This window comes from Epithele typhae, assembly GCF_022376455.1.
Source record: "Epithele typhae strain CBS 203.58 chromosome Unknown BXZ73scaffold_55, whole genome shotgun sequence".
Classification (NCBI taxonomy): Eukaryota; Fungi; Basidiomycota; class Agaricomycetes; order Polyporales; family Epitheliaceae; genus Epithele; species Epithele typhae.
The window spans coordinates 221,355-248,907 of record NW_025954246.1 but is presented as its reverse complement, the minus strand read 5'-3'; the positions used below and the strand labels follow the sequence as shown (position 1 = coordinate 248,907).

The 27,553-nt window shown below is 60.5% G+C and overlaps 9 protein-coding genes across 9 annotated transcripts; 5 read left to right on the top strand and 4 right to left on the bottom strand.

The window, feature by feature from the left end:
- Window positions 1-616: 616 nt before the first annotated feature.
- On the top strand, window positions 617-3,166 carry BXZ73DRAFT_91985 (alpha/beta-hydrolase; the record flags this gene model as incomplete). The annotated part of the gene is made up of 16 exons (XM_048026198.1): window positions 617-664; window positions 819-1,064; window positions 1,118-1,177; window positions 1,241-1,260; window positions 1,320-1,351; window positions 1,406-1,455; window positions 1,597-1,710; window positions 1,846-1,940; window positions 2,001-2,038; window positions 2,065-2,123; window positions 2,181-2,339; window positions 2,395-2,571; window positions 2,613-2,739; window positions 2,794-2,910; window positions 2,980-3,042; window positions 3,102-3,166. 16 exons carry the CDS (start codon window positions 617-619, stop codon window positions 3,164-3,166), a joined length of 1,470 nt encoding a protein of 489 aa, XP_047874457.1.
- Window positions 3,167-4,971: 1,805 nt separating this feature from the next.
- Window positions 4,972-8,053, bottom strand: BXZ73DRAFT_91983 (Alpha/Beta hydrolase protein; the record flags this gene model as incomplete). Its single annotated transcript, XM_048026197.1, has 9 exons — window positions 4,972-5,028; window positions 5,544-6,290; window positions 6,340-6,626; window positions 6,694-6,915; window positions 6,967-7,047; window positions 7,107-7,395; window positions 7,461-7,535; window positions 7,568-7,590; window positions 7,807-8,053. The coding sequence occupies 9 exons, from the start codon at window positions 8,051-8,053 to the stop codon at window positions 4,972-4,974; spliced, it is 2,028 nt and encodes a 675-aa protein (XP_047874456.1).
- A 343-nt stretch (window positions 8,054-8,396) lies between these two features.
- Window positions 8,397-10,146, bottom strand: BXZ73DRAFT_104771 (peptidase M24A methionine aminopeptidase; the record flags this gene model as incomplete). Its single annotated transcript, XM_048016015.1, has 9 exons — window positions 8,397-8,459; window positions 8,510-8,590; window positions 8,661-8,754; window positions 8,807-9,026; window positions 9,081-9,177; window positions 9,231-9,376; window positions 9,441-9,739; window positions 9,829-9,967; window positions 10,038-10,146. 9 exons carry the CDS (start codon window positions 10,144-10,146, stop codon window positions 8,397-8,399), a joined length of 1,248 nt encoding a protein of 415 aa, XP_047874455.1.
- Window positions 10,147-10,881: 735 nt separating this feature from the next.
- On the top strand, window positions 10,882-11,809 carry BXZ73DRAFT_104770 (dihydrofolate reductase; the record flags this gene model as incomplete). Its single annotated transcript, XM_048016014.1, has 4 exons — window positions 10,882-11,274; window positions 11,327-11,390; window positions 11,456-11,664; window positions 11,738-11,809. The coding sequence occupies 4 exons, from the start codon at window positions 10,882-10,884 to the stop codon at window positions 11,807-11,809; spliced, it is 738 nt and encodes a 245-aa protein (XP_047874454.1).
- A 3,917-nt stretch (window positions 11,810-15,726) lies between these two features.
- Window positions 15,727-17,257, top strand: BXZ73DRAFT_52292 (uncharacterized protein; the record flags this gene model as incomplete). The annotated part of the gene is made up of 2 exons (XM_048020784.1): window positions 15,727-17,014; window positions 17,079-17,257. The coding sequence occupies 2 exons, from the start codon at window positions 15,727-15,729 to the stop codon at window positions 17,255-17,257; spliced, it is 1,467 nt and encodes a 488-aa protein (XP_047874453.1).
- A 971-nt stretch (window positions 17,258-18,228) lies between these two features.
- BXZ73DRAFT_80194 (uncharacterized protein) lies at window positions 18,229-20,314 on the bottom strand (the record flags this gene model as incomplete). Its single annotated transcript, XM_048023233.1, has 5 exons — window positions 18,229-18,966; window positions 19,018-19,166; window positions 19,225-19,939; window positions 19,995-20,150; window positions 20,204-20,314. The coding sequence occupies 5 exons, from the start codon at window positions 20,312-20,314 to the stop codon at window positions 18,229-18,231; spliced, it is 1,869 nt and encodes a 622-aa protein (XP_047874452.1).
- Window positions 20,315-20,703: 389 nt separating this feature from the next.
- BXZ73DRAFT_91979 (uncharacterized protein) lies at window positions 20,704-22,081 on the top strand (the record flags this gene model as incomplete). Its single annotated transcript, XM_048026196.1, has 5 exons — window positions 20,704-20,828; window positions 21,011-21,191; window positions 21,218-21,273; window positions 21,339-21,606; window positions 21,713-22,081. The coding sequence occupies 5 exons, from the start codon at window positions 20,704-20,706 to the stop codon at window positions 22,079-22,081; spliced, it is 999 nt and encodes a 332-aa protein (XP_047874451.1).
- Window positions 22,082-23,576: 1,495 nt separating this feature from the next.
- BXZ73DRAFT_80192 (uncharacterized protein) lies at window positions 23,577-25,734 on the top strand (the record flags this gene model as incomplete). The annotated part of the gene is made up of 10 exons (XM_048023232.1): window positions 23,577-23,579; window positions 23,618-23,769; window positions 23,883-23,991; window positions 24,098-24,105; window positions 24,162-24,261; window positions 24,328-24,417; window positions 24,482-24,515; window positions 24,587-24,823; window positions 24,884-25,512; window positions 25,570-25,734. 10 exons carry the CDS (start codon window positions 23,577-23,579, stop codon window positions 25,732-25,734), a joined length of 1,527 nt encoding a protein of 508 aa, XP_047874450.1.
- A 1,020-nt stretch (window positions 25,735-26,754) lies between these two features.
- BXZ73DRAFT_91978 (uncharacterized protein) lies at window positions 26,755-27,500 on the bottom strand (the record flags this gene model as incomplete). The annotated part of the gene is made up of 4 exons (XM_048026195.1): window positions 26,755-26,772; window positions 26,809-27,005; window positions 27,026-27,206; window positions 27,255-27,500. The coding sequence occupies 4 exons, from the start codon at window positions 27,498-27,500 to the stop codon at window positions 26,755-26,757; spliced, it is 642 nt and encodes a 213-aa protein (XP_047874449.1).
- Window positions 27,501-27,553: the final 53 nt, after the last annotated feature.

Genomic DNA, 27,553 nt, shown 5'->3' with positions numbered 1-27,553 from the left:
CATCGCACCCGAGCGGGCGAGCTGGTCATTCGCGAGCGAGCACGTCGTGAGGATCGGGTGCTTATAATGCAGAACGGGTCGTGGGGACGGCACCGGGTGTTTTTGCAAGACGGGTCGGTCGATGGTGGGGACGCAAGCATAGCAGGGCAGTTGGAACTCGCGTTCGCGCCAGGTGACCGATTTGAATGCAGGAATAAGTAGAAGCTCCTTCCATGATCCGCAGCGAATGCAATATCATTACTAGGGCAGATGTTCCGATCAGCCCGGTCCGGTCCGGCCGGCACTCATTGACATTACTCAGGCGCCGGACGTCCTCTGTTCTCGACCGTCACATCACTAAACGTGCATTGCTTTGACCGTCGCCGACTCACCGTGTGGACCTTATTCCCTTAGGATGCAGCCACACGAACGCCGTGCGCAGCCCAGACGATGCCCGTGACGCTGGGCGTAAGTCTGTCTGTATTGTGCGATGCCTTTCTTTTTCCCATTTTTCAGCCGCGCTCACGACACTTACTACCTGGCTTCTCTGTGAACGGGTCCAGCGTTCTGGAATATGAAAAACAGGCCCTCGCCTACTTAACTGCGGCATCCCAGCTTGTCGGACTTCCTGGGTCCCATGCCACCTCCCTGGAAGCGCACCCGTGGATGCGGCACCTATATCCAGGTCACACGCAGCATTCCCCGCCTTTATACCCCCCTACGTCTTGCAGCGTCGATACCACGTCCCTCCCCAGCTGTGCCTCGTCCGAGATGGCAAGACTACTGATCCTGCTCTCTTCCTCCTTGCGTCGCTCCAGCTCATCCTGGCTGCTTCGCAGTCACCTTTGGTGGTCAGTACTACCTCCGGTACCTTTAGCGGAATGTCGGTCAGCAGCACGTTCGACCGATGGCTGGGCATACCGTTCGCGCAACCACCCGTAGGCTCTCTGCGCTTCAAAGCCCCCCTCCCTATCACCACCCCAGCGCCGGGAGTCAAGAATGCATCTACTTTCGGAAATGCATGCCCACAGGTCCCCGCGGCCAGGTTCGGGGTTCCCTTATCAGAGGATTGCTTGAATCTCAACGTAGGTATCGTCCTGTTCGCCCTATCCGAGATGATTCACGACCTCCCGCCCAGGTTTTTCGCCCCACTGGAATCAGCATGGACGAGAAACTGCCGGTTCTAGTGTGGTTCTACGTGAGTTCCGCGTCTACGTCACCATTTTACCGCACTCCTCAATCTCGTTTGTTCTTTTCCCAGGGTGGCGGTTATATGAATGGGTGAGCGTTCTCGTGCCTGTCTACGTCTCTGCGCATGCTAATCCCTCCGAACCATGTAGCGCGGCTTCCGACCCGCAGTTCGACCCCACGCGTGAGTAGAGCCAAGCCAACACCCCATGTACAATTTCTCATCCTCCACCGGCAGTTTTCATGCAACGGAGCGTGGCAATCGGAAAGCCGATGATGTTTGTTACAGTGTAAGGACGCCTCCGAGTCGACGGCATTCCGATCCAGCGAGACTGATGCTATGTGCAGGAACTATCGTGTCAACACGTTTGGCTTCGTATGTTCTTGCCAGACTTGTCGCGATTGGGGCACTCACCTGCATATACACAGCTTGCAAGTCGGTTCGTGCCCCCGGAAGACCTGAATGCGGGTCTTCAAGATCAAGTTGGCGCTCTGAAATTTCTCAAGCAAAATCTGGCTGCATTTGGTGGAGACGCTTCCAAAGTGAGGCGCTCTCCTCCAATCGATCTCTTTGCGCATAACAGGTACTAATGTCATCGATAGGTAACCATTTGGGGCCAGGTATGCGCCCGTTTCCCCCTAGTATGTATTTGATGCATACAACTTATCATCACTCAGTCTGCAGGGGCCGGCAGTGTCGAGACTCACATTCTATTCCCCCCTTCGGAGCCACTGTTCCGTGCAGCTATCATGGATTCATCCACGGGGCCGTTGTGAGTATTCACACGACCCACTTGCACGGGCACTGAAACACAGCTGTCTTCTCCCGCCAGCAAGAACGATCCACCCGCAAGCCGTTACGATGACCCGGGTTCCCTTTCGCGAGACTGGTCTCAGCGACTGGATGTCCGTCTGGCCCGGCTTCATTCGCGTGCCTGCAGAAAGTCCCACTCGAGGTCGGTCACCATTCGATCAACTTCAGATTTCCCGCGCTCACGAAAACGGAAACACAGACTCTTATGAATATCACTAACGTTTTTACGAGCGAGACTCTGAACGGGCAATTTTGGCAGCCAGCACCCGGACCTCCAGGCAGTCTCATCACGGAGCGTCCTTCTCAACGTGTTCTCAGCGGCAACTTCCTTCGCGTGCCTATCCTCGCCGGGACGAACGTACGTGTTCGGGCCTTCGCACGTGGGCAGAATTCTGACTGTAACTTTCCTGAAGCTGAACGAGGGCGCCGGATTCAGCACGTCTGTCGCGAATTTGACCATCCCGTCCGACCAGGAAGATGCCCGTTTCGACCAATTCATCAAGGACCTCATGATCGACCCCACGCCCATCACTCAGGACCTGCTGGACGGCATTCACCAATTCTACGCTGCAAACGACTCCAGCCTTGGGGTGCGTTCAACACCGGCGACTCCCTGTTTGACCGCGCCGAGGCTTGGTACACGGACAACATGTACCTCGCACCGCGTCGCCTCCTGTTCTCCAAAGCCGCCGCCACCCAGCCTATCTTCGCGTACTTCTTCAAGGAGTTCATCCCAGGAGAGGACCCGTTCTTTGGAGGTGCGCAGCTATACCGAGTTCTCTGTAACCACCCAGCTGAGCGCCACGGCGCAGTCCCCCACGGCTCGGAGCTTGCCTTGCTGTTCAACGCGTTCCCTGAGGTCGAGAGGGACTTTGCCAACCAGATGGTCGACTTCTACGTCAGCTTCGTCGCCGACCTGAACCCAGGCGGTGAGCACGCTGCCCCGTTCGCCGTGCCCAGCTCAGCTCACTGACGCTCTCACAGCGCCATGGCCGCAGTACACGACGGAAACAAACAGGTCCTGCAGCTGATGCGCGACAACATCACCGCCATCCCCGACGGTAAGCAGGCAGACACGGTGCGAAACGAGCGCTGCGCACGTACTCACCCATGAGCGCAGACTTCCTGATCGAGAAGACGAACTTCCTCAGCTCTGCACGGGTCTTGGCCGAGTTCCAGAAGTGAATGAGCAGTCCACGTCGTATGTTTGGGTCGCGCTTGGCGTGGTAGTCAGATTGTATGCCCGTCGTGCAATACCGATATTTCGCCCATCTTTCGGACGTGGGTGGTTGAGACGGTTTTAACACGGCCGGGATGTTTTGCCAAGCCGTTGTGCGCGGGAGAGAGATGCATAAATCGTCTACGCTAATGCAAATTAGCTTCGGTTAGTTTGGGCGTGTATGTCAGATTCGACCCGGGTGCGCGCGGGCCGCGGAAATGATCGGGGCGGAGCGCGCATGCCATCAGCGGCGTGTGCTGCTCTCCGCACCTCTGTCGACTCTCATCGTCCTCACCCCACGGTGTACTACCCCCACAATGTCTGAGACCCGCTTACGACTGCTCACGTTCAACTGCTGGTATGTTGGCACCACGCATACGCCCTGTTCTCCTCATGGATTCCCTGCAGGGGCCTGAAGTATGTCTCAAAGTTCCGAGAAGAGCGAGTCGCAGCCATCGCAGAGGCTCTCGCGACCGCGGACTACGACATCATCACCCTCCAGGAGCTTTGGGTCTTTGCCGACTTCGAGTTCGTGCGGTCTGCACTCTCCAAGAAGCTGCCATACTCCAAGTTCTTCTACAGGTGCGTCGCCCTCCGTCCGTGCACACCGCGCAGGGAGGGACCGAAACGAAGCATTGCCCCGGCAGCGGTGCGCTTGGTGCGGGACTCGTCATCTTCTCTCGCTTCCCCATAGTCGCGGCGACGATGCACCCGTACTCGCTCAACGGGTCACCGATCGACGTCGTCGCCGGCGACTGGTTTGTCGGCAAGGGCGCCGCGAGCGCGGTCATCCTCCACCCCGTGCTCGGCGAGGTGCAGCTGTTCAACACACATGTGCGTCCTCCTGTTCAGTTCTCCCTCCCTGCTTCTCCCGCCTGGCCTCGCTCCCCCACTGGCCATGTGCCCACCAACACGAAGCTCATGCGTGCCCCCCACCCGCCCCGCAGCTGTACGCCAAAGGCGGCGACGAAGGCACCGAGGCGCAAAAAGCCCACCGCCTCGTCAACGCCTGGGAGTTCGCGAAGCTCGCCCGCGCCGCCGCCGCCGCCGGCCGCCACGTCCTCGCCGCCGGCGACTTCAACTCCGTCCCCGCGACGCTCCCCATGGCCCTCCTCCGCGCGCACGCGCAGCTCGCCGACGCCTGGGACGCCACCCACCGCGACGTGCCGCCCGCGGACCCCGCGCGCCCGCCCTCCGCGCAGGACGCGGTGCGCCTCCATGGCGTCACCGCCGACTCGCCCTTGAACTCGCACTCCGCCGGCAAGCGGCTCGAGCCCGCCGCGCGGCTCTTGCAGGGCAAGCGGCTCGACTACGTCTTCTTCCGCCCCCCGCGCGGCCCCGCGGACGCGCCGGTGCTCACCCCGGTGGAGACGCGGGTGGTGCTCGCCGAGCGCGTGCCCCGGCAGCCATACTCGTACTCGGACCACTTCGGGCTCGAGGCGACGTTCGAGATCCACGCTGCGCCCCCGCCCGCGGACGGCGACGGCGACACGACCCCGGCGGACCTCACGCTCGCGCTCTCCTCGCTCACCGCGCGGTACCGGTTCGCGCAGCGGCAGGCGCGCCTCCACCTCGCCGTCTTCCTCGCCTGCCTCCTCCTCCTCCTCGTCATCGTCGTCGCCGCCGCGTGGTTCCCGGCGGGCGTGAGCGCGCTCTTCGTGCTGCTCACGATCGCGCTCGCGTGGCTCGCGACGACGATGCTCTACGTCGGCTTCCTGTGGGGCAACTGGGAGGTGCGCGCGCTGACGAACGTCATCGAGGAGCTCGAGCTCTACCGCGGCGCGCTCGAGGCCAAGGCCCGCGGCGGGCGACGGTCGTCCGGCTCCGGCTCGCCGTAGGGGACGTGGTGTTGGATGCGGGCAGAGCGCGGCGGTGGCGGCGACGGCGATGGCATATGACGCTCCGTGCGGGGTACATTACGACTACAGCACCGCTGTTTCTGCACGCGCCGTGCGCGGTAGATTACATACACTATGTCTTCGGGGAGGCCGACCTCCCAGAGGCACTGCGGACTAATGAAACATTACGGGTTTGGATTTGACCGGGCTGGAGACGACGAGTGCGGGTAACGGACGAGTAAGTTGACGGAAAGACATCGAGCGAGAGGTAGATGCTGCCGGAGATGTAACAAAGATGGTGAGGACATGACAGTGAGTTATATGAGGGTCCTTATATGCGCAGAGATGTGTGCGGAGCAAGGTGAGGAGATGCGGAAGCGAGTATGGAGCACGCAAGTGATACAAAAGCATTGGGTGGCAGCACGGAATGAAAGGAGAGGGAGCCGATGTCACAGGGAACCGGGGCCGGGTCATGTAAGGGTATATGGGGTCGTGACTTGTCGACGGGGGCTTCGGGTTTGTACTTCGTCGTCTCGTTCGCGGGGCCCTGCGCCGCCCACTGCTTGCACAGCGAGGAGATGTCGGGGTGGCTCAGTTGTGACCGACGGATGGCGGGCTCGGGGGCGGCGCCGGAGGAGGACGTCATGCTGATAGAGGAGATGCGTTGTCGCCTGCGCATGGGGGACGACGGTGCGGAGGGGTGCGAGGGACATGGCGTGGGGAGGTTCAGCGTCGTAGACGCGGAGGCGTTGGCGGCGCCGGTGATGACGTTGAAGGTCGCTCGCAGCCGGGAGAAGGAGGACACCCTCATGAGCAGCGGCGGTTGCGACTCAGAAGGGGATGTCGGCGACGGCGGTGTGTACTCCTTAGGCTGAACCCGGATGACACGTTCGCCAAAGTCGCGTTCTTCCTCGCTGTCGGAGGAGAGGTACATGGAGCCCCAGCTGGGTTCTTCCCCAGGGGTGGGCGAACGTGATTCGGGCTGCCGCAGCCGGCGATAAGACCGTCCACGCCGCGGATCGCGGTCTTGGGTAATAACTTCTGGGCTCGCATCAGTTTCGGTGCCGTCGCCCCGGACAACACGGGTGGCATTCGAGTCGATCTCGTCCTCCAGTTGTTTCTCGGCGCTCGGCTCGAAGTACTGCGGGGTATGACTCTGGTGTTGGGGCAGGAAGTTCCAAACGAAGTCATGGCACGAGCTGAAGGCGTGGCGTGCAGCTTGGAGGAATGGAAAAGACTGGAAGACGTGGACCTGTAGCATGATTAGACGACGATGAAGATGTTAAACGTGACACACTGACCATATCCTCGTACAGCTCATGTCGCACCTCCACACCGGCCCGTGATGCTTTGTGTGCTAAAAGGGTAATCTCATCGCGCAGTACTTCAACTTCTCCGGCTTGGATAAGCAAGGGTGGAAGGCCCTTAAAATCGCCAAATAACGGACTCGCATACGGGTGGGTGAGATACTTTTCGACGTGTTCTCCAAGGTAGCACATTATCGGGTTCATGTGATCTCCAGGTTGGGGCATGGGCACAATGTCGAACTGTGCGTTGCCTTCCCATGATTCGCAGCTCATTGTGAGGTCTGAAACAGGATTGTGAGCCTCAAGAATGGAGAGACCGGCACTGAAACACAATGCGGCTAAACTCACCAACCCACGGAGACATGAGTATCGCGCCAGACGGGAGAGGGTACTTGTTGTCGCGGAGATACATTAACAGAGCGAGAGTGAGGCCACCGCCAGCGCTGTCGCCGGCGATGACAATGTTCTCCGGGGGAACGTGAAGGTCATTGACCAGTCTGAAATATGCCGAGACAGCGTCGTGCAGCGGGCCGGGGAAGCGGGTCTCGGGCGCCAAGCGGTAGTCGAGGGCTGAAACACATGTCAGAACCGGAAGAATGGCGGAAACGGGAGGAGACCCACAAAAAACTCGCGCATCAAGGTGTTTCGCGAGGGGGATGGTGATCAGGCGGTGCGTCGCGGCGCTGAACATGTAGTACGCTCCTGTGTGGGCGCATACATTCGGCGGATGGAGGAGGAAAGCGGGCAGAACGGACACATACCGCCGTGCAAGAACAACACGACCCGCTCCTTCTTCTTGCCCTTTCCGGGGACGGTGCCCGGCGGCTTGCCCTCCTTGCGAGCGCGCCACTCGGCCTGCAGCCTGCGCCAAGTGTGCCGGCCGACGACCCATTCCCCTGAGAGCTCCCGTTTTCCATTCTCGGCAGCATCGAAGTCGGCGAGGATCCCGCGCAACGCACGTGTGCGCACTGGAAAGGAGACGGGGGTGACGAGCGCATCTGAGGGGACAGGGACAAGGCCGCCGATGCTCATGAGCATGCGGATGGTGACCTGCGGGCGCAGAGAGAGCGCAGGTGAGTGGGGCAGAGGGTCTCGCGTGCGCAGGAGGAACTCACAATGTCGGTCAAGTGGGAGTACCGGCTGACGTCGCGCATCATGCTCGTGAGCAGCGTCATCTCGAGCCCCCAGGACTTTCGGCGGGGCCCCATATGTGGTGGGAGACGACATCGGCCGCTAGTGTGGTCGCTGGAGAAGAGAGGGAGCACGGTGAGCGTCGCCGTTGCCGTCGGGGTGGGTCGCGGTGCAGGGTCTGGCGCCCGGTATCGACGTCACAGGCTGGAGCCCCGCCCGATAGAGAAGGCCTTCCCCACACTACCCCGCACCTGGAAGGGTCGGCATTGCGGGGTAGCCATCACTCGGACGGGGCTGGGCGTCGCGTGCGCGAGGAGAGGACAGACGTACCCTTGACTGCCGCGAAGGTTCCGTACTTCCAGAGGTGCCAGAGCCTGATGGGCTCGTTCTCCCGCTGCTTGGCTTTGGGATCTCCGACGCGGGCAGAGGGAGGAAGGGGGATGCCGGGGTATTCGAAGTGTCGGAGGGCGTCGACCGGGCTGAAGTCGCCCGAGTGCCTCGTATGGACGGACGGTCTGGGACTCCCCTCGGGCTCGGTGTCTTCAGAGTTGCTGCGGTCGAGGGAGAAGCAGGGCATGGTGGACCCGGGGGTGGCGGTGAATGCGGGGGTGGGGAGCCAGCGGACGGAAAACACGCGGAGGGGGGACGGTAAAGAAGGCGAGCCGGGTGCGGGGGAGGAGAGAGCGACAAAGGGAGCGCACTCGGCGGACGATCCAGCACCAGACGCAGGCCACAGCGGCCAGGGCCATGATCCGTCGCACACAGATCGGGCAAATCACATGTGCCCGCACACACGTGTCCGTCATCGGTCGTGCGGGGCCACCAGGCGCCCATCGTTATGTCTACAACCGTACATGTCTCCTGACCCCGCACCCCGCATCCTCGGGCCTCCACGCCCCCGCCGCCCCCTACGAGCGCGGTCAGTAGTCGTCGCCCCGGCTTACTACTTCCTTCCTCGTCGGGCGGAGGAGGATCGTGTGTTCCTGTGTGCATATGAGCCGCTGGCCGAGACCGAATCGTGGGTGGCGCTCACAAATTGGGCCGTCATGGCCCCACGGACATCGCACAGCGGGGGGTAGTCCTGCACGATGCCCTGGGACACGAGATGGTTCAGCTGCGAGCGGGGCCATCAGCGACCCTCGAGAAACATCCGAATCGCGTCATCGCTTACCGCGAGCAGGTACCTGCTCTCCCCCGCCGCTCGAGGTACCGTCGCACCAGGGAAGCGTCCCGAAGTTTTTGTTGATCGACTTTAGCAGGTTCTGGGCCGAGGTCAGCCTACAGAGAGCCATCGATGAGCACCCGCCTCGACCACATGAGCATCCCCTACCGTAACGGCACATGCGGCGCGTCAGCCCGGCGAGCGTAGTGCGACACCTCGCCCTGTTCGACGACCTTGCCTCTCCCTGTCGAGCCGAAGGTTTCGATCGCAAAGTACTCCCCTTCTTCCATCTTCGTTTGATCCTCATTCTTGTATAGCAGCACAGACTTTTTCCCGTGAATCTGGTAGGGGTGGATCGTGTGCCCGCTCAGGTGCTCTATGGGCCGCACTGTTTAGGAGATATTGTCAGTCCAGGCCGCCGACTCAAGACGCCCACCCATACCTGGAAGCACCTTCCCGTTAACCTCCACCTCGTATGATTCCATCGTCTCTTGTATGTAACCTGCGAGTTCTCCCAGTCGCACGTCAATCCCCGCTTCCTACAACATCTCATCAGCAACGACGTTTTCCAGACGAATGAGTCGACACCAACCCGGACACCAGTGTCGGTAGCGGCCCTAACGGCCTCAAGCAGGGGGTCGTATGTAGGGTCGAAAGAGAGCGTGAAAGCAGAGTCGCAAATACGCCCCCTCACATGGACACCAATGTCGATCTTGAGCACATCCTTCTCGCCGAGGACTTCGTTGGGCCGTCAGCATCACACGCTTCTCAAGGACATCTTAAATCGTCTGCGGAGACTCACCGAGTGTATCTCCGGGATTTGGGGAATAGTGCGCTGCGCAATGGTTGAGGCTAAGCCCGGTGGGGAAGGCGATACCCGCCTCGAGCCCGTTCGCCTCGACCGTCGTTCGCACAGCGTCCTCGATCCCATCTGCGATGTCCAGCATGCGCATGCCCGGCCGGATGAACTTGCGCGCCCACTTGCGGGCGTGCCGGTGCGCCTCGGCCGCCTTGCGGATGTTGTTGTATGTCTCGTCGATGTCCTCCATCATTCTCCGCTCGTCGTAGCGCTTTTCCTCCGACGTAGTGCGGTAGGAGTTGCTGTTTAGGTGGAACACGTTTCATTCAGCATATGTCCTCGAGTATTTCCGACCCGTCCGGCACGGTGAAAGAGAGATCGGTGCACTCACTCGTCCTTGTAATCTTGGATCTCGCCTTCCGGGTAATTCCCATCGGAAAACAGCCTGGACAGTCCGATAGACGGAGGCTCCGTCTGCTCCAGCTTCTTCTTCTTGGGCTTCTTCTTTTTCTTCTTTTTCTTGCCCTCACCTAACAGACCAGCCGCGCGGTGCGCACACGCGTTCAGCTTGCACGCCTAGAGATCATGTAGTACACTCACCTCCAGCACCCTGCGTCTCAGGAGCCCCATCCTCGCCGTCCTCAGCCTCTTCCTCGTCGACCACGGCGGGTGGGACGTCCTCTGGCTTATTCTCCACCGGCGCGATCATGTCTGCTCTTCAAGGATTTGTGGGGTTTGCGAAGCCCGAGGTACGGACCGTACGGCTGAGATGCAAGCAGTCTTGGCGGCACGAGTATGAGTGAACGAGAAGCAAGCGAGACTTGGCACCAGGCTGGTGGTGAGCACAAGGCAACTGTCAGAATTCTTGTCGCCCGCTGCAATCGCGCAGACGCCACAAAAGGTATGCGTGCCGAAGTTCTAGGCTGGCGGGCCGCGCCACGTGACGGTATGTCTGCTGCAATCGATCCGCGTCCCAACTTGCTCATTGCATTTTCTTGGACTTCCATCTATTATTCAAGACCTAGAACGCCCGCGGTGTAAAACGGAGCCTCGGATTATCGTCATGGAACATGTGGACCTTCCTCAAGCCCCGATATTCTCTTGGACTTGTATGAATTACACTCAACGCCAGACACACACACCTCTATATTCTATGCAGACCGCGAGTGTTCTGCCTTGCCCACTCCAATATCGCAAGCCACAGACAGACCGTATGTCACGCTCACCTTCGCACAATCGCTAGATGCGAAGATCGCTGGAGCCGGAGGACAGCAGCTCATTTTGAGCGGGAAAGAGAGCATGATCATGACCCATTGGTATGTCGCGTTCTTCGTACCCCTACAGTGCGATTCGACAAGGTGCAGCACGAGCTCGCACCCCAGGCCACGAACCTCTCCGAACCAGCACCCAGCTGCTTATAAGCGGTCGCTCTTCGCCCGGCAGGATGCGCACCCTCCACGACGCGATCCTTGTCGGGATTGGGACGGCGCTCAACGACGACCCCCAGCTGAACAGTGAGTCTTCCGGCCCAATTGGTTCGCCGCTGGCCCTCATCGTGGACGTTTGCTCGCCCCACCACATCTCCATCGGACGGGCCCGCCGCGCCGTGAATTCCATGCACCTACCACACCTTTCGGTCCCCAACACTGTCCTTCCTGTCGCGCTCGCGAACCACCCCCATACCCCGAGCAGCCCGCCATCTCCCCGCACTCCCCACAACTTCCCGCGCAAGTATCGCCTTCCCCGTCCCGTCATCCTCGACACCCGCGCGCGCACTTCGCCGGACTGCAAGCTCCTCAAGAACTACCGGGCCGGAACGGGCCGGCGTCCATGGATCGTCTGCGCGCGGGGTCGAACTGTCGGAAAAAGACACGGAGGCGCACGCGGAGCGAAAAGCCGCGTTGGACAGGGCAGGCGCATGCCTCGTCGAGGTCCCCGCCGACCGCGAGTCCGGTGAGGCACCGCACCCGCTCCCCCCCTTTCCGGCGTGCTCACCACCGTCTGCCTCTGCCTCGCAGGGACGATCGGCGTCCCCGTGCTGCTCGAGGCGCTCGGGAAGCTCGGAGTGCGTTCCGTCATGGTCGAGGGCGGCGCGCGGGTCATCCGCTCGTTCGTGCGCGCCGCGCGCGGGGGCCCCGGCGCGGTCGACGCGCTCGTCGTCACCGTCGCGCCGCGGATCGTGGGGGACGCGGGCGTGGGCTACGGCGGCGGCCTGCGCGCGGACGACGTGGGTCTTCGTCCTGCCCGCCTCCCCGTGTCCTGCCCGTGCTCACGACGCGCTCTTCCCCCGTGTGTGGCAGCTGCCGACGCTCGAGCCCGTGCGGACGGCGGTGTTCGGGCCTGACGCCGTGGTCGCCATGCGCGCGCGCTGAATGGACCGCAGCGGGACGGAAGACGGCGCGCACCGGCACAGAGGTCGGAGGCGGATGGGCCGGCAGGAAGCGACGCGGGGGGAGGCTGATATGCCGGTAAACACCCGCTGCGTGGCGAGTTCTAGTTCTCTTCGAGGAGGATCCGTCAAGTGCAGCCTCCGGGCCCGTGGTTCCTATCGCAATACATAGAGAGTCGGCCTTCGACCGGCACGGCTGCGGCACAGTCGGCGTGCGTCCAAGACTGCAGTGAGTACAGATCCATTCCCGCGTCCAGGCTCGTCCTCGCAGGGCACGGCGGACCTGCGTGCCCCTTAACGCCGTCCCCCCAGCACTTCTCGTTCCCGTCGCAAGCTCGAAGATTCATACGGCCGTCAAACCTGCCCGATCGTGTCCCTGCTGCATGATTCGCCTGGAACAAGTAGGCACAGTATCGGAGCGGGACCGAGCTTGATGTTGAACGTTGAAATGTTGAGCGCCGAGCGTCGAGGACCAGGGTCCAGGAAAACCGAGTCCACAAGACAATCACCGAACATACTCCGTCGCCCGTGCTTCCTGTCTTACTTATGTGCGTTCTGCCAACTGTCTCCCGCACAACCGACACACCCTCCGGTGCTTCGACGCCCCCGGCCAGGCGACATCAAACGTCACAAAGTTACACATTCCTTCCCCCTCGGTGCACTCGCTTTGGGTTGAATCGCCCATGATGCATCCCAAGACCGGCCGGCGGGCGCACCAGCTGTCGAGCACGACAGGTGATGCGGCCGCCTGTCCGGCCGTTGGCCTTCCGTGGCACTCAAAGGGGCGCTCTCGGCGATGCCGGTTGTCAGTGCGAGACGTCGGGATCGCAACTTTGTTGAGCCGCATCGATGCCCGTTGAGCTCCAGCGCACGTACGGATGGTGCAATACGTTCGACACTCCTCACTAACCACATCTGCAAGCAAAGTCTTTCCTGCCACCTGCGGGAAGGACACTGACGCCGCGATCGGCGCTACATCGGCGAGTTGTTCGAGCTCTGAGTCTGAGTCTGGGGATCCGAGTTGCGTCCGGTCGAGATATGTTCCTGCACCGTAGGTGACTTTCCCCATCTACCTGCATCACCGTGTGGCGCGGAGTTCCTGGGCCTGAATAGGCCTTGGCTTTGACATGATGATTGAGTGTGAGGCCACCCTCCCGCCTCACTGGGAAGGCGGGGCTCACCCCTGTGTTGTTTGGAGCGCGAGCGAGAGGGATCGCCCACGTTGTTTGTTTCTGTCCGCGGCAATTCAATCGTCAGCGGAGATGCGTCAGGGAATGGGCGGAGGAACCGGGCCGGACGACGCATCTGCACATGTGTGGCGGAAGAACGCGATGCGGAATGAGGATGCTGTGCAGCCGATCTTCGAGCAATGCGGGGCGGTATACCAACCCACGGCAAGCATGGGCGTTGTGTTAGGAGAGCAGAGGAGGAGGCGGCGGATATATTCGATGCTGACGGAGATGAGAACTGGTGGCCTCGCGCGATCCGTGCGTCGAGCGGTCGAGCCCGGACTATCGACAGCGTGCGCGCGAAGTTCTAGTGTGAAGGCGAGGGAGAATGATCGCGGACGGACCTCCATGCACATGGCACGCGTGTGGCAGGTTCCGAAGCACACGCCTCGCGGAGAGGTGCGAGCCGTCAAGCGAAAGCGTTGCGGTGGGAGTGCGAACATAGAGGGGCAGTCTGCTGTGGTAGCTGGAGGCGCTCAGTGGACAGGGACGGGAGATCGCTGGGCGGAATGGCGGGAGGGGCGAGCAGCTGTGTCGGAGATCAGAACGGGCAGGGGCGACTGACGTCAGTCTGCAGGGACGGGTGTCATGCTAAATTGTCGCCGCCTGCGTTCTGCGACGCCTCGCGCGACGGCCCGCCCGCGACACGACGAGCACATAGCCCTCGCTGGCCACCACCCTCCCTCCGCCCTCCCCTCCTCCTCCCCGGCCCTCGTCGCACCCCGTCCCCCGCGTCGTCCCCCTCCCCTCCTCCTCGCCGCACACGGCCTGCTCAGCCTCGCGCCCCCGACGTCGATGGCGGTTGTGCAACGGCTCACGGTGCCCACACCAGCAACGTTCAAGCCCCTCCCGCCAATTGTGCCCGAGTCTCCCGCACGCAGTCCATGGCCGCGCACTGAAATTCGGGCCCAGCCCGCGCGCGACGACCGCGCTCTCGCCTCCCGCCCCCGACGTCCCTCCCGGCGGTGCGGCGCGCGACTCCGGCCGAGCCACACAGTGCGTCGTCCGTCCGCTTATCAGAGTTTTTACTCTAACCCACCGCCCCCGCGCGCCCTCTGCCGCGCAGGAACGGGCTCAATCAACCCGCCGCGCGAACACAAGTCGAGCACGTTTCCCTCGACGCACGACCTCGACGTCACCTCTGATGCCCATCCGCCCGCATCACGCGCGCCTGCGCGCAGCGATAGAAGCTCGCCCGCCGCCATGCCCACGCCTGCTCGCACCCCCGCCGACACCCCGCCCCCGCTGCCGCCAAAAAACCCGGCGTACTACCGTCTGAAGACGATGCGCGCGAGCGGGGCCCCTGACGCCCGTCCAGAGGGAGGTGCAGGCCCAGCCGACGATGTGTTCGTTCGCTGGCGCCATTCGCATCCCCACTCTCGCCCCGACTCGGGCCACTCGTATCTGCCCTCGACGCATGCGCCGTTCCAGCCGGAAGACGCGCCGGCCCAGCCGACGCTATTAACTTCCCAGCGACTGCCTCACCGCGCCGGCTCTCGCACCCTCACCTTCTCCTCGGATGCCCCCCGCCTCCGTTCAGGCAGCCCAGGCATGGAATCCGTCGCCGTCCATCGCCCGCCCATGCCCCCGCCGCGTCCCAACAGGCTGCAAAAACGACGGGCTCCGGAGAGTACTCTGAACGCCGCCCCCGCCTCCGTCTTTGCCGTCCTGCGCCCCCGCAGCCCCGTCCCCAGCGACCAGTCGTCAGCCCTCCTCTCACCCGGCGCGTCCTCGCCGATGCAACACCCCTCCTCACACAGACCGGCGCGGAGTCTCAGCGATGGCTCCTGCCTCCGCCCGAACACCGGTCTCCGGGGCGCGCGGACAGACAGTACATACACCTCCACCTCCTCGAGCACCAGTACGTCCCAAGCCTCTACCTCCACCAACATCACCACCCCCGACTCCTCCGACTCCCCCGGTCTGTCCCCGAGCAATAGTCTCGTCGCGCGCAAGCTTCAGAAGAGGCGGCCCCCCGTCGCGCCCTCTGCATACCCTTTCCCGCCTGGCGCGCAGGTCTCGTTGGCCCTAGGCCGGTCTAAATCCACCCCCAACGGGTTAGGCCAGCGTACACCGAAGAGCCGGATCTGGTCCAGTGCCTCAGAAGCAGCTGCGGGAGGTAGATCTCATCCAGGTCAGGAGCATCCCATGTGGCAAGCCTCCGTAAGTCCTCTGAACTCTCCTGCTGCGCGCCGAGACCCGACGCTGACGACTGTGGTGCGTATTTCGTCGTCGTCCCCCGCGTCATCCCCTCGCCCCCGTACAGCCGTCGGACGGCCTTCCTGCCGGTCTACGGCCCATTCTCGAAGTCCGGAGAAAGCCGTCGTCACAAACTCTGGCCGAGTTGGCATGCACAGGGCTTTCCTCGACCTCAATAGCACGGCACACATCGCTGTATGCGGATAGTGCGCAGACAGAGCAGAGCTTCCAAGAACTCCAGGACCAGTGGCAACACTCCGAGTCTTTCAATCCTTACACCGAATGCGTCTCGCCCGAATACGCCTCTGCTGAGAACCCCTACGGCAGCGTCTACGACGCATATACCTCCCTTCCGCCCTCCGTTTCCCATCGGGATTTCCAGGCCAACGGAGAGGAGCCGACGTCAGGCTTCTCCGTCGTCGGGGGCTATCTCGACCGCAGCGAAGACGCCATGCGACGGTGGACCACGGCGATGGCCGACGTGCCCGATGACGTGCTCTCCTTCCACCTCGAACGACTGCGCAAAGAAAGCACGGCTCTCGCGCGAGGCAAGCTCTCCGGGCGCCGCAGCGCTGCGCCCAGCCAAGTAGGCCACACCGACGACGACGTCACGATGGACACCCTGGACAGGCGGTCATCGTTTGTCTTCGGCGGCCCGCGCGAGATGGGCGTCGCCGCCACCTCGCCATCCTCGTCGCGCGCATGCTTCAGTGTGGGCCACTACGAGCAATCCTTCGCCGACTGCGACGGTGAAGACTCGGACGAGGGGACACTTTCGGAGGAGGAGTGTGGGGAGGAAGATTGGAAGGCGGCTCGGCACGTCCTCTTCTCGTGCCGCGAGATCGTCCAGACGGAGCGCAACTACCAAGAGCGCCTCCGCGAGCTCGCCTGCACCGAGCTCGCGCCCCGCTTCGCCTCGCTCGTCGCGAAGCACGTCCCTGCGCTCCTTCGCGTCTCGGAGCGTTTCCTCTCGCACATCCAGGACGACCCGAGCGCATGGGGCGTGAGCGCCGCGTTCATCGGCTGCGAGGAGGAGCTCGAGCCCGCGTTCGTCGCCTGGTCCGCCATCGTGGGGGAGTTCTTCGCCGAGGGCGCGAACCTCCGCCCCTCGCGGAAGCTCGCCAAGCGGTCCTCCACCTCGGACGACCTCTTCGCGCTCCCCACGATGCGCACACGCAGCTTCACGAGCCTCGCGGGCGCGATCGGCGGGGGCCGCCGCGCGTCCTACGCGATGTCGGACATCGGACACGGGAGCGGTGGAGGGACCAGCTCCCCGGCTTTCTCACGGCGCAACAGCGGCGTGGGCCTATTCACCGCCGCGCTCGGTGCGGGGCTCGGGTTCGGCCTCTCGTCGGCCTCATCGCCGCCCTCGCCGCTGCACTCGCCGACGGCTGATGCGCCGCTCTCGCGCGTGTCGTCGAGCACCGCCCTCTCGCGCGCGGTGAGCTCCGCCTGGAAGCGCGTGAGCGTGCCGTCCACGCCCAACCTGAACGTCACGCCGTCGTCGCCGTTCGCGGCGAGCTTCTCCGTCGCGCCGTCGTCGCCCCCGCCGGCGTCGTCCGCGTCGGCGCTCGGGCACGGGTCCTCGTACACGCCGGCGTCGGGCGTGCCGCGGGGCGCGAGCAGCGCGCACGGGCACGGCGGGCCCGCGGCGGGGATGGGGCCGCGGAAGACGTCGGACCAGGAGATGAAGAGCGTCGTCCGCGACCTCGCGATCCAGCCGATCCAGCGGGTGATGCGATACGTGCTCAAGTACCGCGGTGCGTCCTCCCTCTGCTGCCCCAAGACGCGTTTCGTCTGACGTCGGTGTGTGTGCGCCCCCAGGTCTGCTTGACCACATGCCGGCGACGAGTCCGTCGCGCGCGCTGGTGGAGCGGGCGCACGAGAGTGCGCTGCGCATCGCGCGGAACGCGGACCGCGCGCAGGCGCACGCCGCGTTTGCGCGCCAGCTCACCCCGAGCACCAAAAGCGAGAAGGGTTCGCCGCGGCCTCAAAAGACGTGACGACACTCACGAACAATGACCAACGACCGACCATTCCCGAGACGCCACCCGTCCGTCCATCGACGATGAAGCATTCATTTTAAGACCATCCATCATGCCCGCGTCCATGTCCCCTCCCATGTCCCGCACGCACGATCAGCTATCTACCCCGCATTCCATCCCATCGCATGATCGCTCCCCACACCCACACGCATTCCGTTCACTGTACATGTACGCCAACGCCCCATCAACATTACATCTGTACGATTAACCCACCACGCCACGTTCTCCCCTGCTTTCCGCGCGCCCCTTGTCCGCACATTCTACTCCTCATATGTCTTGATCTCCCGCACATCCCCTCCCCACCGTCCGCCGCACACGACGGACCTCAATGGCCCCCTCCACCCCTCTCCGCCGCCCTTCTTGATACCGACTCCGGTTGGGTTCCCTCGCAGATTAACGGCTGGGGGCGCGCTCATGCAGCCGCCGCCGCCTAGCCGCCTTTGTTGGTATTTATCCGCTTCACACGTTCGATCGCTGTGTGCCCCACGTAGACCGGTGCGTCGCGCGTGAACGTGCATGTTTTTGTGTCGTTTATGTGGTGCGCTCGTGCAATGCGATGCGTCGCACACTTTCCGTCGGAATCGGGTCTGCGTTGGGATGCTAGGGAGACTAGGTCTGCGTGCCGCAACTCCGTGCCCTTTTGAAGTCCGTGCGTTTCGAGAGCTTTTGGCTTGGCAAGCTAGTGCGCTCGCGAAGGGTTTGAGATGACGGGACAACGTCGCGCGCCGTGGGCACATTCGGACTTGGTCTTGCCGCATACACGTGTTATTAGATGTCTTAGCTGTCGCAGACTACAGAGTACAAGACGCCGTGGGATAGACTGGAAATCCGGGGGAAAGACCGCCAATCATCGACAACACAGTGCACTGCGTACCAATGAAAGAGACCGCCCTCCGGAACACGCCAACTCGCACCGGGCATCGATCCGGTCACTCTCCCCTCTTCCTCCCAGCGGCAGGACCGTTGTTGAGCATCTTCAGCTTCTTGTGCGGCGGCTGTCCGGGCTCGGCCCCCTCATCGTTGTCCACCTCGGCCGTGTCCGCCGTCACGACCGGCGAGCAGAGGTCGAGCATCTTGCTCAACTTCTCGACGGGCAGCCGCTCCTCGCCCAACGAATCGAGGGCGTCGCGCATGAGTTGGCCGAACGACGTGTAGAGGTCGCCGGTGACCGTGGTCGAGACAGGCAGGCGCCAGGTTTCATCGGGAGCTTGCACCAGGTCTGCCTTTTGGATAGTCATGTAGGCCTCTTGTAGTTTCATGAAGAACCCAATGGGAGCCAGGAGGGGAGGATGGGATGGGTAAAGCGGGCGAAGCAATCCAAGCAACTTCTTGACCCCAGGCCAGGGTCGGGTGATGAGGGCGCTTCGCGGCCCATTTCCGTTCACGCCACAGAAGAAGTATTCCCTCGAGCTCCGGTCGATGTTGTTGTGGAGATCCTTCACAATGTCAACGCCCGTTTCCTGAAGCTTGACGATTGACTGGTGAGGGATGCGGAAGTGGAAGAACCAGACGTAGACCCAACAGAGCGACTCGAGATCGTGGAGGTGGTGTACAATGAACGGAGGATGGGGTGTGCGTCCAGTGAGGGTGGGGTCCGAAGGGACGTCCCACTCGTAAAATAACCAGTCCTTGAGTTGATACTCCACGGCCATGAAATCCGGAGTTCCCTAGGAATCGATCAACGACACGTTCCAAGTGGCCGCTGTTGTGATACTCACCGTCTTGGGTTCCGAAGCCGACATGGCGTTGTGTGGCTTAGCATACTCCAGGTCTGCCAACCTGCCTACGTTCTTGACTGGATCGTAGAGACAGTTTCCTGCGCTGACGTCGCGATGGACGAAGCCTGCTTTTTGCATAAATTCCAGGGCTGAAGTGATTTTCGTCATTGAAAATGGTATTCCAGAAGCCTGAAATGAAAGACGTACCTTTTGCGCAACCGGTGACGCATCGGAGGAAGTTGGAGACGTCGCTCAGCTCATACACACTCTTGCAGCACCCTTCAAAGACAGTTCGAACGTGCTTGCGGCAGAGGCTACTTTTCAGTGCGTTGCCCTCGGGATTTGCAGGCTTCTGGCCAGACATCGTGTCTGAACAAGCTTGCATGGACGATCTGGAGCGAGAAAGGAATGGAGAGTCAGATCGTGTCCACTCCACCATTTTCCCTCCTGGGCACATGGGGGTGATGTCCCGCTCCCCGTTGCTTAGCAAGACGACGTGGTCGACGAGAATAGTGAGAAAGTACTGTTGTGCCTCCTCCGCGCCGTCGCGTAGCTCCTTGAAGATCTTGGCCTGGATTTCGCCCTCCAAGAGAGCGTTTCTGTACGACCAGACGTCCTTCAGTACCTTCTCGCCAGGGAGGAACTCCAAGGGCTCGAATATCTGTCCGTTGTTTGTGCGAATTTCCTTCACCTTCCAGACCCGAGTCGCGCGGGACACGATCTTGTGTGCTCTTTCCTCCGATATGGGATCACCGTCTGTCTGGAACATGCGGCCCTCGGTTGAATAACGGAAGTCATACCTGGCCCTGGCTGTGCCGTCGTCAGCCTCGGAGGGGATGCGTTCAACCGAGAGGTCATAACCGAGGGCCTCCATAGAACCATACATCGCAAAAAGGAAAAACCACGCTAGTTGTCGTGGTTCCTGTGCACGAATGTCAGTCACAGTCGGGGCGGCAGTCTCCGAAAAGGGGATGCACCTTGTGGAAGTTGAAGCCAGTCGAGCACTGGACATGGGAGCGCAAAAACTTAAAGAAACGGAGGCTGCTGCCTTCAATGGTGATGCCGCTGACACAGCGTCTACAGGGATCGTTGAACAAGATTTCGGTCGCTGCCTGGACCAGCTTCCTTTCGTTCTATGAGACGATGAGCAACAGGTCGTGGTGCGATTGGATATGACTCCACTCACATCCATCCTGTCGTCGGTAGACTTGCCTAGTCTGAACTCTGCGATCGTCGCGGTGGCTGTGATCTCGTCTGAAGCATACCTGCATGCTGCTTCATCGTTCGGTGTGCGCATCTGTTTGAGGCGGTCGGAAGACCTCGTATCTGAAGGAGTGTTCTTCCCAAGGAAACTGCACGGAAGGGGGTTTTGTCATCGCGAAGTCTAAGGATGGTGCGATAGTCAGGGTGGGACTGATAGCCCTTGACGGCAGGGGTGGAGTTCATATATGGTCGGGCGACCAAGGCAGCGGTGGGGTGTATCTCCTTCACGGCCTGCACGATCACGCTGGCGATTTGCTCGAAGTGCGAAAATGTTGTCATCTCGTCATCTTCGGCGGCTCTGGAGGCGTTGATGTCAACCCAACCGTTGTCGTCGAGAACGGCTTGCCCATCGTCATGAGGTTGCTTGAGAAAGGTAATAACGCTGTCGACGGTGTTGTCGGGCCAGTCCTTGTTGAGAACACCATGGGTCACCAGCCAATCACTCGGGGGGCAACAGAAGAGTGTCTCATTCATGTTATAAACGTTGGAGTGGGAGCGTGTCCTGCGGTGGTTGGGAGGAGGAGAGGCCGAGAGGCAGCGCTCGCTGCGTGCGTTCGCCCTCAGGCGCCCAATATCGGACCCAGGTCACACGCGTCATAGCAGGTCATAGCGCCTTTGACGTCTCGCCACCATTTCCTCTGCTCCCTCCCAATGGCGGACAACATGCATCAACATGACCCAGGCGGCTCGGATTCGGAGAGTTCTTCCTATCCTTCTCTCTGCCACACAGCGAGCGTCATCCGACGCTCTACTACGACGACGGCAACGTCGTCCTCTCCGGCTCACCCAAGACGGCCAACGCCAACATTTCCGGTCCACAAGTCCGTTCTCGCTCGACATTCCCCCGTGCTCGCCGATCTCTTTGCCCTCCCCCACTCCTCTCCAATGGGTCCGCGACGGAGATTGCAGAGGTGTACGACGCGTCGTGCACGTGCAGATGCAGGACAGCATCGACGACCTCGTCAGCTTCCTCACCATGTTCTACGATCCACTGTGAGCCCGCCCTCGCCCTTCATCTCCTTCTCCCATCTCCCAACTCTCCATCCTCACCCTCAGAGGGACCGCATACAAGCGCTTCAACCCAACACACCCGTGCTCGTCCAAGGTGCTCTCAAGCTCGCCGCCAAGTACGAGTGCGAGGCTCTCCGCCACCAGCTCATCGCCTCCCTCGAGGCCGACTGGCCACAGACCCTCGCCCAGTGGGACGCCCGCCGCGCCGAGGCCGTCCTCCTCCGCTCTGAGCACGCGCTGCAGGTGCACGGCCGCGTCGCCGGCCTCTACCTCGACGACCGCCTGCCCGAGCCCGCGTCCGCGATCCGCACCGGCGTCCGACCACGGCGTGCCCTCGATCCTCCCTGCCGCCTTCTACACCCTCGCGCTGCTCTCCCCCGACGCGGACTGGGACGCCGTGCGGGCGGGCGACCCGGGCAAGCGCCTCCGCTTCGGCGCGCGCACCGCGCGCTGGCGCCTGCTCGACACCCGCGACCTGATGCGCCTCGTCCGCGGCCAGAAGCTGCTCGCCGCGCACACGCGCGCGATCGGGACGGACGTGTTCGGGACGCGGTGCCCGCGCGGCTCGCGCGGGTGCACCAAGGCGCGGGGGGACTGCTGGAGGTACTTCCAGGAGAACGCGCCGAACTCGCTCGAGGACCCGCTCGACATCCTGCACGACTGCATGCGGCTCGACAGCCTCTTCAGCGAGCTCCCGTGCGCCTCGTGCACGCGTGAGATCGTCGTCATGGCGGAGAAAAAGAGGAGGGAGCTCTGGCGGAGCCTGCCTGCGGTGTTCAACCTCCAGTGATGTCCGTGCTTTCGTTCCGCCGATACTGCTCTTCTTCCTGTACTATAGTGCATCGGGCATCTTTCGTTAGCTACATCTTGTCCTCTGTCGGTATCGCCTCATGTTTAACTGTGTTGTAGTGACGCTTCACTTTGTTGTAATACATGCATGTGTGTATTTGTACCATCGTCACACCGGATGAACATAATGAGCTTTGAGATGGACCATCACGATTGTGGTCGAGAAAAATACTAAGCACAAGGTCATACTAAGATCCAAGGGCATAGCTCAAGAAGTGTATATGACAGGGAGACCAACTTTGTGTACTCAGCAGTCAACAACGTGTCGGATCCATGGCTTTACAAGAGCCGAGCAGGCGATGTCAGATGAAGAACAGGCGAAGAAAGAAAATAACGGGACTAGATACAGTGCAATGCTCTAATACATAAATATGATAAGTTATGACACAAGGCGGCACGGCGTGTCAAGCCAGCTATGACTCGCGGGGCCATACTGATGCCCAAAGAGGTGCAGGATACGGACGCTGAGGAACCAAAATGTCAACGCGTTGTTAACAAGCATTGAAGTCGTGAACATACCAGGGATTCTCGAGGACATATGGTCGGTGGACCTTTTCTGAACACGTACACGGTTGGCAGCCGCGGAGCCTAGAATGGCAATGAATTGGTGCCTGCGGTGCTCGAACCATGTACTCACCACATAGGGAATCAATCGGTTGGTGTTCTCGCTATCGTAAGCCAGCGGATAAAGTTGGGATAATGGAATGCGCTATGCAGTTCTTCTCAATCTCAGTTGACGTCTCCGAGCACTTGTTTGTCTAAGGTGGAGATTCGTGAGCAGACCATCAAAGGAGGAGCAGTTGACGACATACATTCAAGATGTCGAGGTAGACAAAGCTGAACGTACTGAACGTCCTGGAACTCTTCAAGCCTCGGAGAGCGGGAGGGTACCAGAAGTTGGCAAAGGCATTGGTGGCAGAGTCAAGGGCAAGGTCTGGCCTCTCCATGCCTGGTGACACGATGGCGAGTCGGCATGATAAGATATACCGTTTCGTATCGCCGACGTAGTGTCGGGTGAGTTGAAGTGGAAGGGTATGAAGTCGGGATCTTCCAGAGAGTACAGACTGGTTATATAGTTCCTGATACTGGCGAGGATCGCGTCTTCGTAGTCCAGGAGATGTTCATCCATGCCGTAAGCCTTCATACACAAGTGCATCAAGGACTTGTGGGTGAATACGAAACCTCCAATCCATGCGTCTGCTGAATGCGCTAACTATGACCATGATGCAGGAGAGGCGAGTGGGTGGATAGGGCAAGTGGCGTAGAGGTGATGGTTGGTTTCTGCAATGTGGGCGCCTTCGAAAGTTCGCTGACATTTCGGTTAATCACGTGTTTAAATGCACGTGCAGCAGATAGCACAGCCACGAAGACCACATTTCAGCCAGCCGGGGCGCGGGCCGCAATTCTGAACTGACCACTTCCCTTACGAGCACACAATGGTGTGCCGTTCCCATTGTTCTATGTGGGCACATATAAGGCGCCGCTACGTGCCTCCCCATTCTATGCCCGTTTTTTTTCTAACTTCTACCACCCGACTTCCCACACCAATCCCACACCCGACTCCGACCCACCTCTGGCGGCTCTCCAACTCCCGACGTCGTCATCGCCTTGCTTCGTCGCCTTCCATGGGTAAGAAACGAAAAGCCCCAGGCGAAAACACCGGACCACCCTTCAAGAGGGGCGCCTCAGGAAGGCAAGCCATTTCATTTGATATCCCAATCCATCGCTCACCAATCCTGTAGGGAGCCCGAGCCGACTGAGACTCCTCACCACGCTGGCGTGACCGCTGAGGGCCCGGTCTTCGAGTTCAACCATGAATTCGAGTGCAAGGTTGAAAAAATTGCCAGTGTGGTCCGTTTTTGCAAGAAGCGAATTGTATGTTTGTTTACTACCTCCTTGCCAATTCACGGCTGCCAGTTCTTCACTCAACCATCTGATCGTTGGCATTTATTGCTAGCCCCTACGGTACGTGTGCTTAATATTGATTTGTATTATTCCTCTGTATTAATCATACTTCTTAGAAACTCGAAGAAACGCCCCACGTTCCCTGATGCACATGTAGTTACCGGGAAGCTCAACTCCCTGATCATTGAACTCAACAACTTGAAAAATGATATGAGGGTGAGAGGTCTTTCGTTTGCATCCCCCCAAATGTATCTTGACCACTTCGAATCGTGAATTGTGAAGCGCGAGGTATTCAAGCTAGCCGTCTCGATCAAGGAGACGTACGACCACTCCCTCGTACAGCCGGGACTCCAGCATAACGTCGGTTCTCAGGTGAGTCACAGATAACTTGGTCATTTATATACGTTTCTCGCTCACACTGCAACTAAGCATCAAGCTCTCGTTCGATCGGCCAGGCCGCGACAGTCCGAGTGGGTTATGACAAGAGGGTCAACCATCAAACGCGCTGATACGCCCAACGAATCTACTGTCGATGGTATAGTCAGTTCCAGGCTCAGCCCCCACTTCCGTCCCGATAAGTCGTTCTTGTTCATGGGTCAACCTAAATGTCGCGATCTCTTGGACATCAGGCCGAGCATGTTCAAAGATGGTCTCTTTCAAAGCGATGAACACTTCCAGAGGTGGCTCCACATCCAGCAGGTCGGAGCGGCGAATTTCTATCTCGACGCTCCTCCAGATCTTCCGAACGGGATCCAGGTCGACTCCACGACCTCTGCTGGTGAGCATGCCACTGAGACATCGAACGATGACCATCAAGTTGCTGTGGAATCTGCTTCAGTTCGTACCACTCGCCCCCAGCCAGAGCCGACGACCGACCTTTCGGACGACGCTCACATTTCTGGTGGCTCTGGCCCAGACCGGGACCCGACGCCTTCCGCCAACAGCGAGGAGCCTTCCCGGGGCCCAAGCGCTGTGTCTGCAACCCAGCCCTGCTCACACAACTCCAGCGGGAAACTTGTCGGGAGAAATGACGATGGACGCCAGATACTCTGCATCCCTGACTTCGTTCTTCGGACCGTCGACAGGCTTGGTATGCCTAACAAGACTCTTGTGATCGTTGAGGACAAATTGGACGCTGACCCCACAGGCGATCTCATTTACTACATGAACAAGCATCACGATACGGAGAAGATCTTCGGCATTGGCTTCCGGATCAACCCGAGAACAGGTAGGGGGATCGAGTACATAATTCTTCAAAGAGACCCGAAGGGAAAGCGTGACAGGGATCACCGAATCCGGATCGTGCGCGTGTATGCCGCCGGTGACAACCAGGAGACCCATAGCGGCTGGTACAAGTGGACTCACCCTCTCCTTGACGACATCATTGGCATGATCTGCGACGAGCACGCGGTAGACGTCGCATGGTACTCTCATCCGCCAGAAGACTCCAACCCTTGCCACGCTCAGGTGTGTCTCCCCAACCAGTCTGCTCACTGCGCAGGGCACTAACAGCGTTGAGTGTAGTCCACGATCTCCTCCGCGAGCTCTCAAGAGGTCTCAGCACTACTCGCTGCACCGCGGTCCCCTTCTCCTTCTCCCGGCATTGCCAATCCCTCCGCCGTCGCTGAGCCCGTCGCCACTGCCGTCGCCGCCGCCGCCAAAGCTCGCGCGATGTGCCAGATCCAGTGAACGATCTTACCGTGCCCGTCTCGTGACTCAATCTCGTCTACACTCGCAAGTTTTCGCTGTTCATAACTGATCCACGCTCCTACTACACCCACCGACACCCACGCTCGCGCACCCGCATCGACTTCCACACTCCCTTGTCCTCATCTCTCACGCTCGTTTCCTCTTATTTCCTCTCGCACATCCTGCCACACTCGTTTGTACTCGCATCTCCTCACGCTCGTTTGCACTCACACTGTAGCATACTCATTGTATCATACTCCGTACTCCGTACGCAATCCACTCGGATGTATTCCGAGACAAATGTTTTTCTGTCCGTGCCCTACCGCGCTGTCTCGCGGAAAATGCCAGAAATACAGGTTGCGACTCACTTTCGAACCCCTACGTACAAACTCGCAAAGATTACGACCTCGCGACGACCGAGTGCCGATGATCCCCGCGTCCCATCACCCACTCCCGCACCCAATGCGCCTGCACGTCCTCCCGCTCCGAGCCCGCCACGAGCAGCGCACCGTCGGACGAGAGCGCGCACGTGGTCACCAGCCCCTCGAAATCGACGCAGCGCGCGACGCACTCCCACTGCGTGCCGTCCGCCCGGTCGCAGTGTAAGTTCGCCACAGCCGCGTCACGTCGTCCCGCGCAGACGCGGTCGTGACGAGCGCGCCGTCGACATGGCGAGCCATTGAGCATCACTGCCACGCAGAAGTGCAGTTTTGATGTTAGAAACTGAGCTCAGAGTGCACGTCATGAATCATATATAACGTGTATGGTTACGCACCCGCACAAGCCTGGCTGAAACGCTGATGATCGCGTCCACGATGAATAGATAGGGGCGAATGAGCTTTGTAGCCGACGCGTTAGCGGATGGCATGCCTTCCAACTATGAGAAAACTTACACAATGCGCATCGTAATCCGGCGGTTCGTCATAGAGATCTCGAAGTGATCCGACCAATCCGCACCCCTCCATTCCATTGAACGCAAGTACATATTCGCCAGCGCCGATGTCATCAATTTTCAATGGCTCAGCATCCCCGCTTCAACTATGCGGCCTGTTCGATGAGCCAGCGACGTGCTACCCCCGCGAGACAGCCCGTGGAGGAAGCTGGAGTGGTCCAACGAGGGGGAGACCCACGCACAAATGCGATATTTCGTATGGACGTTTCCGTGACGCTGCCTTCTTCGTTGAACAGCAGGACGTCCAACACCGAGTCTGATGGCAACGCAGGGAGACTGAACCTGTCCCGAGCGGCCGTGTAATGGGGCGGTGAGTGGTCTTTGTGCGTGTAAAAAGACTTGATAGCGTCGGAGCAGAATCAGGACATATCTCGAGCATTTTCTGGCCGAACAGTGGGGGATCTTGTGCATCGACATAGGGTAGCCAGAGCGATGCGGCCAATGGATCCGGATAGGAGAGAGACAAGGCGGGGGCCGCAGTAACAGCGAGGGCGCCGGAGTGGTCGAGGAGAACACGAACCTAAGTCCGCCATCAGCACCGACAACGAGAAAAAGTCGCACGTGTTACCCGGTACGCTGCCTCAGGTGACACACCACCCGCATCCGATACAGCATTGTCACAATGCGCTTTCATGCTGTCCTCAGACAGCGCCTGAGGGACGGGCCATTTGTGCAGCCGGGAGGCCTCCAAAAGTCTTTCTAGTTGATAAGACAGGAAGAGATACGGCGATGCGTCTGTGTTCCATGAAGCGTTGAGGAGCTGGGGGTCGTATCTAAGTGTAGCAAGAAGATGATAGTCTGCAGGAGCGGCCATGAAGTCGGCTGAGAGGGAGAGCGGGACCGGGCAGTGCCGCAGCAGTCGAGTCG